At 37.8% G+C, this 13,264-nt stretch overlaps 1 protein-coding gene across 2 annotated transcripts in view; it reads left to right on the forward strand.

Moving 5' to 3' along the window:
* Positions 1 to 13,264, forward strand: part of DCDC2 (doublecortin domain containing 2) — a 68,017-nt gene that overhangs the window by 18,054 nt on the left and 36,699 nt on the right. For both annotated transcript variants that reach the window (XM_015617762.2, XM_015617759.2), the window contains exons 5-7: positions 3,801 to 3,944; positions 4,782 to 4,836; positions 6,349 to 6,544. In XM_015617762.2, the coding sequence (XP_015473248.1) occupies positions 3,801 to 3,944; positions 4,782 to 4,836; positions 6,349 to 6,544 (395 nt within the window). The remainder of the gene's footprint in view (positions 1 to 3,800; positions 3,945 to 4,781; positions 4,837 to 6,348; positions 6,545 to 13,264) is intronic.

Genomic DNA, 13,264 nt, shown 5'->3' on the forward strand with positions numbered 1-13,264 from the left:
ACTGCCATGTAAGTGGGCTGTCAAGGTGTGCAAGCAAATTACTGACATTCCGGTGTTGCCCCATGCAGAGCACATTACAGAAATCTCTTCATCAGATGGGAAAGGACCTTTTGTGGAAAATCATTCTTCAGAGCCTATGCAATGTCTGAGGCTAAGTTTGCAAAATCTTTCTCAAAACAGTGAAGATAAGGCAGTCTTTTAGTTCTTCTGCTTGTTTTCCTGTTTGATATGGGTGAGAAAAGATTAAGGTAATGCTGTTGAATATTAGCTCTCAAATTTTTCCTCTCAGCCCTGCACTTTTTTGCTCCTATTAGCTGGCTACTTAGGACTTTCACTTGCAGTAAAGTAAACCTGTATGTGTTGAAGGTTTCTGGATCCGTTTCTCAGCTAGTGTAATTCAAAAGTGAACAAAGTGAGAAGAGACATTTACAACATACCAATTCTTTCTGCTCTCAGGTTGTTTAGCAATTTAAAAATCTTTCACATTTTATTCTCATTACTTGGTGTCACTCTGGTGAAACTGAATGTTGTACATGAAAGCATTCAATATATAACTAAGATTCCTTTTGAGACATTCCCTTCAGTGCTCATCTTTAATCCTTCAAAAATAAGATAATGTACATGACATTTTTAATTATTTAATGTTCTTCCCTTGCTGGTTTTCTATTAACTCCATTTTAATTTCTTTTTCATTTTAATTTTCTTTTCCTTAAAATTTTAGAAATACCTATTAGTAAAGTAATCGTAGTTCTCTAATAAGTTACACATTACTTACTGAGTTTTACTGAAACTATGTTAGCATTAGGGGAGATTTGGTAAAACCACTGACGCTGGGAAGACAAAATTTCTCATTAAAGAAGGATAAGTGGACTTACAAAAACCTGCATTATGTACATGGCAGCTTTTTCTTTTCCATGTTATTAAAAGACTTAAAAAGCTACCAAGTCATACAGCTTCACATGGGGCTTTTAAAAAAGAAGTGATTGATCACCCTGATCAGAATAGGGATGCAAGCAAGAAATATGAGAGGGGAGATGATAGGAAAGCAGCTTTTTTGCTTGCCAGGCTGTTGGTGGGGATGAGCTGCAGCAGGATGGGCAGGTACCTGGTGCATTAGCACGTGGAAATTTGGGATGTTGTCCCAGAAATTGTGTCTTTGCTGTCTCCCTTTGTCAGCCTGTATGCTTGCTTTCTTTTGGCTGTCACTTTTTAGCTTGGATACAGGAGGGAAAATGGAGATCCACTGACATCTCACAAGGCAAACCTAGGTCATCCTCATAAGGAGTAACTACGAGGATATTTTTGTTACATTATACAAGCCAGAGAGAACCCAGCTGGTCTGTGAATGGTGGTGGCAAAGTGGGTGGGTGGAAATTGTGGCTTCAAAATTCAGAAATTGTAAAAACGAAGCTTCAGAAATTAGTGTCACAAAATTTGTGTATGCTTGTTAAATCAATTTAGTTATTTGAATATCCATTTTTAAAAAAATGTGTTTTGATTTTACTTTCATCTTCAGAGACTGATTATGTTTGATTTCGCTCTTGTGATTATTATTTTCAGGATGAAAAATATAGTTAAAGATTGCCAGGTAATCTGTAACATTTTTTTGAGTTGTATTAAACAAACTTCTGTGCTTTAAATATAACATTAAAGCACAAGCAAAACAAAAGATCAGGAACAAAAAAACCCCAGTTATTTGGAATGTACCCCTCTATATCTGCAGCCCCATACAAATATATAAATAATTCTTAAGCTGTGGTACACTTCATTTGCTGTTTTTTCCCCTGAGTTCCCAAAGCAAAGTGCAATCTAGCAGAACACAGTGAGATTAATTCAGAAATAGGCTTCCTGCTGATTTTCCGATAGCTTGTTTTATTTTCATTATTTGTGTGTAACTGATGTTGACTCTGTGGTAGTGAAACATAAATTGCTCTTTGAATTGCTGGCATGCCTGTGGAATGTTTGCACTATGAAATAAATATGAGTAATACAAATGAGGCGCTCCAGTTAGCATACCTCTTCTCAAGGAAGCAGCAATGTGATCTAGATTTAAAATAGCTGCAATTTCACCTTTCAAAATTTTCAACCTTTGCACATAGAAACATGTTCCCATGTGGCAGGAGACACAGAAAATCAAGGTACTTTCACAAGGGTAATGCAAGAAAGATGTGGACATGCTGGAACAACGGGCTGCAGAGAGGAAGGCTTGAAGATACTTGTGGTGTGAGGAGAGCTGGGACTCTGCAGCCTGAGGAAGAGAAGGCTCAGGGGGATCTTTTAAATGTGTGTATATACCTGGTGGAAATGAGTGAAGAAGACAGAGCCAGGCTCTTTGCAGTGGTGCACAGTGAAAGGGGGAAATACAGGCAATTTCACTTGAACATAATAAAAAAGTAATGGTCATCATATAGTGGAACATGTTGCCCAGAGAGGCAGTGGAGTCTCCATCTTTGCAGATGTTTAAAACATACCTAGAGACAGTCTTGAACAACCTACTGTAGTTGCTCTCGCTCTGCAAGGCATGATTGGACCCAGTGGTCCCCAGAGATCTTGTTCAGCCTTAAGTATTCTGCGATCCCTTGTTCAGTAAAGTGATTTTCTTCTGTGTTTGTTCAAGGTTATGCCACCATATATATATAAATTTTAAAAACTCTTTCTCTATTAAACTGAAAATTTATGAACATTATAAGTCAAGTGTGTACTCAAGGTAGCCTCTTGACATTGTTCCCCAAATGTTCATTGAACTGATGCCTTGAGAAGTCAAGCATCAGTATGGTTGTGTGTATTTTTTTATGTATCCTTGTGTTGGGTTGAAATTTGTGACAATAAATTTGTACATTGTATAGCTCCTGTAGAAGGCCTTCTAGAAAAGCAGTTAAGATAGTCATTCAACATTCCTGCATTTAAGGCTTAAATGAAAGTTGTTATTGTTGACTTTTAAATTAAATATAAATATTGTTGAGTTTTGAACTCTGCTTTGTAGTAAGAGCCAATTTATTATTGAATGTTACTTCTTACTGTTTTGACCATCCTAGAATAAAATTACAAACTTGACAAGGAAGTAAATTCCCCCAACCAGTCCCTGATGCACCTCTTTCTTCTCAAAAAGAAGTTATTATGGTAAAAATACACCTGGTGTAATAGGCATAGTCATTATTGGTAGGTGCCCGAGATGCATGGCTTCTTGTTTTAATGTAGTACTGTATTTCCTGTTATTCCCACCAGGTTCCAACATTCTGATCTGCACAATATGACAGTATAAATGCAATATTATTGGCATGGTATGTGTTAGGTGGACAGGACTTTCAGTCATGAATGCCCTGTTCTTACCAGGATACTGCATAGTTCCCTGAGCAAAGATAGAAGGTGGAACTTGGTAGGAGAGGGGGTCAGGAACTCATGGAATAGATTCCTTCCAAGGTAACAGGGAAAAAGTATTGAAGACCTTAGAAGTATAAAGTCATCTATTTCTTTCTAGAAATTATGGGAGTATTTCATCCATTATAGCACTTCATACTTAGTTTTATATAAACTGTGACTTAAGTAGTTATTTTGCTGTTTTTCCTTGGTAGTTTGTTTTGTTTTTTTTTTTTTTCTTGGATTTTAGGTTGGTTAGTTGGTTTTGGTTTTTTTAAAAAATGTAGTTACTGATCATTGTATGGCGTCCACTGTACTTTATTTGGTTTCATATCTGGAAATTCAACATATATTTAGTGAGTTTAGAATAACATAGCTTTCAGTGCTCTTAATGCAGTAACAACGTTAAGGTTTATTAAAATAGGCCTTTTTGTATTTTTCAGACTGTACACTGTAGATGGAAAACTTGTTCAGAATGGGTCAGACTTGGAGAATGGGCAAATTTATGTTGCAGTGGGTAGAGAAAAGTTTAAGAAATTGCCTTATGGTGATCTGCTGTCCAAATCTACAACAAGAAGGCCACAGGGGTAAGTTCTACAGGTGTGTGATACTTCTCCTGTGTTTGTGTGTATCAATTTGCTTACAAACTGCCACTAGTAATGTACAAAATTATTAGTCCAAGAATGATGCATGGGTTAGTATGGATGCTAAACTTCTTTGGCAGCTTCTGAGAAAGTTGAGATAAAAATAAGAAAAGCAAAAATGGAAATTCAGAAGACCAGTTCATGTCGTAAGTATTCCCTTGATCATGTACCACAAAATTAGCATCAGAGAAGAATTAATCTAAGTCAAAGTAATCCTGTATTTTTTTTTTTTTCCCTTGTGATACAAATGTGTACAGCTAAATGAGATTATGTGCAGCTTACAGCACTTTAGGTCTACTCTTGCTTAGTAATGTTTTGTGAAACATGTACTCCTTTAAGTTTGTTTTATGTTTGGGTCTATTTTTTGTGGGCTAGAACAATCACATAATAGAGTCCTAAACTGGGTGTCTGGGAGGAGAAACTTTTGCTTTTTGAACCTCTGGAAAACATGGAAGTTTGGAACCATTTCATTTAAATAAATGGAAAGAAATGGAAATTGTAAGGAGCACTCACATAGTAATTCACTGGATACTGCTCTGCAATATTTTTGGAATATAAAGTATGCATTGTGGGGTCATGCATTTGTTTGAGTAAGTTAATGATTATGCACTTAAGCATAGTCTAGTACACAGAATGAGTGATACTTAGTGAAAACACACTGAAAAAAACAATTACCTCTGTTACTGTAGCCACCTTGGTGTTATCTGACTTGATTATAGATCTGTTGTGTCTGTGCCAGTGCCAGTGTACACAATTCTAAGATCTGGCTTATTTCTGCAGTTCCAAAACCTCTGTACTACCTCCGATTGTGGGATCTCGAAAATCTAAAGGCAGTGTAAGTATCAAATTTCTAATTCAGCTAAATTCTGGCAGATGGAAAGTCCCTGTCCTTTGGGCTCTCCAAAGAGAAGAAAATCCACAGCCACCTGGTGGAATGGTTATTAGAGCTTGATGAATCTGTAGCTATTTGCAGTGTCAATTAGACAGAAGAAATCTGAGAAAATGTTGTGAAAAGGGCTGCTTTGTTTTTTATAAAAGCTTCCATAGCAAAGATCAGCTGCTGTTCTTTCCTATAAACCTGATCACATATATTTGTGTATTTATTTATTTTTTCAAATTATATACCTAAAGAAAAAAGACAGAACTTTTTACCAAACATTTTGCAGAAAATTGTGTTTCTGAACGCTGAGTCTGAAAAAGGCCCTAAGCCAGTTTGCAATCTGATGTGTTTTATTCGAGGTAACCACTTTATACAGAGCTCGATCCTTCACTGGTTTGTATCCTGTATAGCTATTTTTATGTGTACAAAATGAGTCATGGAACCATTAAGGTTGGAAAAGACCGCCAAGGTCATTGAGTTTAATCTCTGACCTATCACCACCGTGTCAAATAAAGCATAGCACAAAGTGCTACATCCATTTGTTTCTTAAACACTTCCAGGAATGGTGACTCCACCACTTCCCTGGGCAGCCTATGTTCCAATGCTTAATCACTGTTTCAGTGAAGGAATTCTTCCTCATGTCCAACCTGAATTGCCCTGGCATAGCTTGAGGCCCTTTCCTCTTGTCCTGTTGCTTTTTGACTGGGAGAAGAACCTAACCCCACCTTGCTACAAGAGTCCTCTGTGGATTTAATTTCAGTGCCAAAACAGAATACAAGTATCTGTTTTCACCAGTTCTTCACACGTGCAGTTTACTGTACAAGACAGCAGGAAATCAGACTCACAGTTTGTCATTATAATTGTGGTAGTTGATCATGTCCATTTACCATGATCATGTCCATTTTGTGTTTGCAAAACAAAACAAACAAACAAACAAGTCTGTGGAGCCACTAAAAAGAAGCAATAAAATATACAGGTTTCTGTTCCATTCTATTCAATGTGTTACTGCCCCATGAACACTGTCATTCTCCTCCAGCTTCTCTTGACACTTAGAATAATGCCCAGGTCTCATTTACACAGACAGTGATTTATTAACAAGTCATATTATGTCATATTAACAAGTCATGTGTTATGTCTTGTGACTGTCCACACATATGAATGAGATAGCTGCATGTAATATGCATGCATGCATAGACTCATCTAGCCATTCTTTTCATTAAATGAAACATTATTTTCTTATAATAAGGATGTGATTTTTCTCCTGAAAGCTGTTGAAAATTTAATTGGTCAGATCATATAGTAAGTTGATAAGATAGTTGTACTTTTCTGGAAAATTTAAGATATTACTTAAATGTACTGATTGGAAATTATTACATTTCTTTAACACTTGATACCAGTTCTTAATGAAATTTTTTAAAATAAGCTTGTTAATTTGCATCATTGATAATTACATTCTCTTCTTTTTAGGGAAATGATGGGCAATCTAAATCTACCATTGGATCCAGTGACTGGGGAGAAAACAGTTCCTCACCTCAGCTTCCCAAAAGGAAAGACAAAAAAAGCCAGAATCGAGAGAATTCTGTGTCCAGACAACACTTTTCTAACCACTCTACAAAAGTAAAACAGACAGTAAAAGCTTCCACAGGAGTCCTTCAAGATAATGGTCAGTGAGATAAACACTATTATAGCATAGTGGCTTTTCATTAAACAAGTGAAGCAGTAGAATAACATGCTTGAATAGTTCTTGAATTGTCCATTTACTCTGGCTAACTGGAATTGCCAAAGTTCTTTCTGCTTAGGAAATGTATTTGTGGATATCCACTACATTCCTGGCTTCATCTACAGAACACAAGATGCAGTGTTCTGTATCTTTTAATATACCTTGGAAGTTAAGCTCATATGGTTCTATCTTTATACTTTTGGTAAAGGAAAATAAAAAATATATTTTTGCCATTTTCCCCCTCTTCTGCCCTGCAATAAGGTGAAGAAAAGGAGTTGGTGCTCTCAAAGGACCCCTTGCTGTCCCTAAGGATCCCTGATTACCTGCCTGGGTCTGTGTAACAAAACTACTAGACCCTGGGGGAAGAACACACACAAAAACTCCAGTTAGATGGTAGCTGTTGAGGCTAATCCTACAGCAGAGCTGCTGGAGGCCCTTTCAGAATTTGCCCTTCTCTGTGCTGTCACAGCAGTGGCAGCAGTTTGCAAATTTAGGCATAAACATCCTCTTTGCAAAACTGTTTTTCTTATCTTATAGAGTGATAATCCCTTTCCCCCCATTTTTTAAAAGAGATATAATACATATAAATGTATAGCCTTATTTGTTAGCTAGACATATATAGGGAAATAGTTATGTTTCTGTATGAAGTGCTGTTGCTGCTCCACCTGCTGACAGAATTGGTTGGATGCCACTAAGTTTATTGAAGAAATGACTGGTTGCTTCTCACTTCAGCTTTTCCATGCTTTGTGAGCCTTGTGTACCTAGGAGAAGATAAGATGTTCAAGGCAGCATATTGTCTATAGTTTGAGCTCAAGTGTATTTTTGGAGAAGCTCTTGGTTCCTTTCTGTGATCCTCTATTTTTCCTCCATATATGAAGACTGTTAGTAAAAGTAAGAATGGGCCATGGAATTGTGCTGCCAGGTGCAGCTCAATCTCTTCTCCCAGGTAAGAAGTAACAGGATGAAAGGAAATGGCCTCAATTTTCACCAGGGGAGGCATAGGTTGGATATTAGGAAAAAATTCTTCACAGAATGGGTTGTAAATAATTGAACCTGCTGTCCAGGGAGGTGGTGGAATTACAATCCCTGGAAATATTCAAAAAAGTATGGATATAGCACTCTTGGAAAGGTTTAACGGTGAACATGGTGGTGGTGCTGGGTTGACAGACTTGATGATCTTAAAGGTCTTTTCCAGCCTTAACTATTCTATGATTCTAACTCTTGGGAAATGAGTCTTTTCACTCCTGACTCACTCACTCAGTGGAGTTTGGGAGCTCCACTGTGGTCAGAACTTTGGTAGCTTGTAGTGAAGTAGTTAAAATAAAAGGTAATACAGTGACTCCAAATGATCACCTTCTGCAAAACTGCTATCTTTTGTGCATTCTGTTCTGGTCACACCTCAAGATGGAGTGACCTGAAGCACAGGCCAGGCAGGCTTTAGGAGCTCTGAGCTGTGCTGCTCTGTGAGTATCCTCCTGCCCAGCCATCCCTCATTGTCAAAGACTGCCCTTGACAGAAAGCCAGCATTGAGGAAGTCCACATTATACCGTGGTCCTTGTCATTTATCCATCTGATATAATACAGAGGGTAAACTTTTATCCCATCCAGATGTGTGAGGTGTAAAGTAGCTTTTCAACAATCAGCACATTCCACCATCCTGTTTGCTTGGGGGATAATAAAGTTAAAAATTTCATAATAATAGGAAAAATTCCTTTGATACCCTCCTTTCTGTCCCAATCATTCTAGTCAAGAGTGATCCATTGTCACTTTGTGTGTAATGTAGAAAAGGAAGACTGGAAAAGCAATTATAGAAGCCCTGAAACAGTAGCTTTGGCATTAGCATACCTGCTTTTAGTGACAGCTAACAGTCCGAATACCACTTCCATTCCTGTCAGTACATGATTAAAAACATTAGATGTTGAATAAGTTTTCTGATTCTCTTCAGAAAACTTACTTGGAGTTTTTGTGGGCCTGAATGACCAAGTATTCCCATCAGGCAATTGCCAAACTTCTCCTTTAAATATACTGTATCCTAAAGTACTTTTCTTCTTGCTTCATGATTGCAAGGGTATATGAGGTCCATTGTCTTTCCAGGTAAACATAAACAAATTTTGGCAGTATAACATAAATTACTTTGTCCATTAAATTCTGGTGCGTGGGCCCTATTTCTTTTAAAACTTATGTCTGATTTCTCAGCATCCATTGGGGTGTTTACTGAAATTTGAGCTTCTCTATCAATCATTTATTTCAAAGGTTGTTTTCTAGGTCCTGCTGGTAAGTAAATATGGAGCTTGTCCTTATGAGTCCTTTGATAGGTCATAATGCACCAGGTGATAAAGCCTAAAGTTCTCCCAGCACTTAGTGAGGTTTCTTCTTTCCTCTCTCTTCCTCTCCTCAAAGGGTTGCAGGTACGTTTTTTCTGTGAAAGCCTTTTGTTTTTCATGTTTCCCCTTGCACTGTTTTCACTAAGTGTTCTCTTCTTGTTGCCTGAGAGCTGCATGGGGAGTGCCTAAAGCTACTGCAGTCCTCCACAACTCATTTTGCTCCAGAAGTGTTTTGATCCTTCTTTTATCTGAAGCTGGGTATCTTTAAAAGTCTTCACCTGGCACTCAGGAAGTCTCTGCACTTCAGTTTTTGGGCCGCTCTCAAAGGCCCAAGTTTGTTCTCTGGGATGGTTTCCCAGCCCATTTCCCTGGCATGGTGTCATGAAAGAGTCTTGCCCAAGAAGACCGGTCATCTTGGGGATCTTGTAACCCTTCATTATGTATTACATCTCCTCTCATTTTCTCTTGTCACCCAGCTGAAAACGTTTTTAATGTTATCAGGGTTTCTTTCAATAGAAGTCTCAGCACATTAGGATCGGCTTCTGGGGATATTGGGATATGTCTGTTTGAGTGTCTGTACATTGCCTTGTAACAGTGGTGAATATTTTACGAGATGAACACATGGGTATGGAAGCTGGTCCTGCTCTTCCCATAACCTCTGCTCCTCCTGCACAATATACAACCCTGCTGATTATTAAATGGGGTTGATTGACAGGCTCAGGTCCTAGGTTTAATAAGACTCCTGGCCCCCGGTATCCATCAGCTTCACTTCCATCCAGCAATATTCTACGTGCTCCTGAGGGACTCACTCTCAACAGTTGCTCAGTCTCTGACTCCTCTGGTTTTCATCCATATTTTTCCTGTATGTTTGCCACTTGCAGAGGGTCCCAGGGAGTAGTTCTGACCATGTTTTATTTCCTGACCTCCTTGAGGTCTTTTGAACACTTCAGTCTTAATTATGGATATAATTTTTAATTCTAGAACTGCTTCCTTTCTATAAGAGGAGATAAAGATTCATTTATTTCATTGGAGTCCCATCCTCCCTCACCATCATTTTCATCAGGGTTTTCCCAAACACCATCATTTCAATCCTCTGGTGATACTATTAATTTCTGGATTTTTCTTACAGCTGGGGGATTGGTGAGTTTAATGGCAACTCTAATTTTTTTTCCCCAAGGTTTTTTGCTTTCCCTTGGATTCTTTTAACTGTTGTTTTACTTGGTCATTTTGATACCATAAAGACAATTTTTCTTTCCTTTATTTACTATCTCACATGCTTAGTTTATTTCATAATTTGCTCTCTTTATTGCCATGCAGCCTTTAAGCATAACCTGCACAAATTTATTGTGCTTAGTATTAAAATGATGGAAGTGTGTTGAGACCTCAACAGAGCAAAGATTATTGGGTTTTTTTTTACATTTTAAGCATTTTAAGCATTCATTACAAGTTAATGTGAATACTGGGCTACAAATGTGGAACAAGAATTTTTAATTTAGTTAAAAGGAAAGAAAGCCAAGAGGCAAACTGGACAAATCTTGTTAAAAACCAAAGAGCTGTTTAGTTTTTAACAAAAAAAAACACCCAAAAAACTTCATTGAAATTAATGTTTAAGGATGCTGGGCCTCTGGGTTTTAGAATACCAATACATGGGCATGGCTTCTTCTGGCAGTGAGACATGCTGTGTGCATACATGTACTTATCCTGTGTCTTTTTGCTTTCCTTACATGTCTGCTGAGGACCCATCATGCTTCCCTTTGTGTTTGGAAGGAATTTATGCTGCTGGGACAGTATGTTGGGATCCAAAGGCCAGGGAAAGAGTATGTTCCCTTTTTGGGGGGCACTGCTTCACCTGTTGTTTTCAGTACCTCTTCATACACTGAAGACCTGCATTAACATCCAGTCCAACCTGAAAACAGGCAGTGCCAGCTCTTCCCCTTCTCCTAATGTGTGTGCTTTTAGTGCTCTGAAAATCTCCCTGTCAGCAGAGAATCTCCCTTGCTCTGTCCTGGTTTATCACCTTGTCTCTCAGTGAGATGGACCCCTGCAGTGGTTGTGTGACTAGTGGGGCTGCTGATTAAAATACCTTAAAAGCTGGTAATCAGGTTGGTTTATTATGCAGATGACTGTGAAATTAGAAATTTAGTTTAGACTGGGCACTGAAGTATTGGATGCATGAAGTAGGTATGTAATTGCTGCCTTGAATGATGACATTTTCAGGTTCATTTTAGAGTGAGGAGTCTTATTCTGAAATGGAGATTTTCTCTTCATGGAAAACTAGAAGCCACTTCCAGGAACACAGTGATAATGATGGCTCCCAAGTACAGTTTTGATCAAGTGCACTATTCTGAAGGCTCATTGCAGTTCCTAAATTGTCTTTGCAGTTTTATTCCAAAAGAATCCTTCAGATTCAAAGGCTTTGGACTGAATAAGGGAAGGAATTTTATTTAATTTTAATTATAATTTTACTTTTTCCTGATTGACAGTGAAAAAGACTTTTGGCATTTTAGCTGGCTGCATTTGGCTGTCACTGATAAGTGATTAATAAATTTTAATCTGAAACCAATAAAATGCACAGTGAGTTTACACATGCATATTTTGGGGTGTATGGAAATAGATAAAAAGAGAATATTTATAGTAGTGAATGTATCCTGTGTTCTTTGCTGTCCTTTTACCTGCCAATTTAGCATTGTGTGGAATCTTCTCTTGAGTGCTAGACTGTTTGAAAGTAATTGTTTCCTGGGTCTTAACATCTGAGGAATTATGCATATAGTGTATTTAAGGCTTAACCTAATCTTCCAGCTGAGTTTAGTTGGGCTAGCTGTGTATTTACTTTGAATTTGTCTTTTTTTTAATACACTGAGAATTTCACCAGCATGCCATTTATATTACAACTGATCCATGTCATAATCCTCTTAAATCAAGATGATTAAAGAATTTCTTAGAGCTGAACACTCTTTGTGCAAGATTTTAATTCACCACTTCTCAGGGCAAATCCAGTAGATTGTGAGCTGATGCTTTGGTGTTTGTAACTTATAAGGCACACTACAAATGTTATGATCAGGCTTCCACTGCACTCATAGAAGCCTTAATAACATGGAATATATTGTATGCAACAGTAATTACCACTGGAAATGTGAAGTTTAGAGCTTAGACTAGTGCATCTGGTTCAGCAGAATTTGGGTTTATGAAAGTGACACCAAAGGTACATTTAATTATCAGCTACTTGGTTTGAAGTTTAGAAAAGAAAAAAGAGAGCAAACCACCAAAAAAATCCCAGCCTATTAATTTTTTGGTTTGTGCCACATCCAGCAAAGAGTTTGTGTAGGAAGTTGATCAGGAAAGTAGCAAATTCAGAAGTGTAGCAGAAAATTCTTGCAGGGGAGAGCCCGCATTTAAAGTCTATCCCATTCAAATACAGTAGTTTAATTGTGGTTGCATGGTTTGCAAAGTAACGCCCTACATAAACTATAAAAAAAAAATAAATTCTAGAGTTAATAGACTGTGAAGTTTGAGTTTTTTGCTGTGATTTAGAGAAGTCACAGACTAGAGATGGGCTGAGCCACTCCACAGTTTTTCAGATCTATTTTTGATTGTTATGAGGTCTTAGAAGTTAGTGGTCATTTCAATTTCCTGGTTTTGTTACTGGGTAAAAAAAGAGGAAGAAAAAGGCATTTATTAATCACTTATTTATAAGGAAAGCTGCACAGAACTCCAGGTATTGCTGTCCTGCTCTGAAACGGTTACAGTAAAATTATGAACTTGCCAAAGAGTACAAACCTGGGCTGCTGAATACCCACTCTGATTGTGAACTAAAACTGTTGTCTGTGTTTTCCTGCTGATAACTTTTAAGATTAAGAACCTATCTGCCATTAACACACAGACCATATAATTTCTGCATTGTCAAAGCAGATGAAAAGGCTGCTGAAGAAAGAGAGAGCTTCTCATTTGCAGAGATTTTACGAGACCTGTTGGCTTATTCCTTGCATAGTAGGAGACAAATCTGTAGCAAGAAATGAGAACCCTTTTTTCTGTAGGTGTGTATTGTTACAGTGCTGAATCATGGTAGCCAGAGTGTTCTAATGCCAGTGGGGAACTCAGATGATGATAAACCTTGCAGCCACTTTATTCAAACACACAGTGAGTTTCTTTGGGTTTGCTTTTAGGGAAGTGAGTGAATATTTCATAAAATGTTAAATGGGAAAATATATACTTATCAGCAGGAAAGCATGCTGCTTAATTCCCAGCAGGAGTGTGTAAAAGTGTAGTGATGCTCAGTTTGGAATGATGGGACCAGGGCAGACATTTCAGGGCTTTTGCATTTGCTTTGTGACAGTTTAGC

This window comes from Parus major, chromosome 2 (genome assembly GCF_001522545.3).
Source record: "Parus major isolate Abel chromosome 2, Parus_major1.1, whole genome shotgun sequence".
Taxonomy (NCBI): domain Eukaryota; kingdom Metazoa; phylum Chordata; class Aves; order Passeriformes; family Paridae; genus Parus; species Parus major.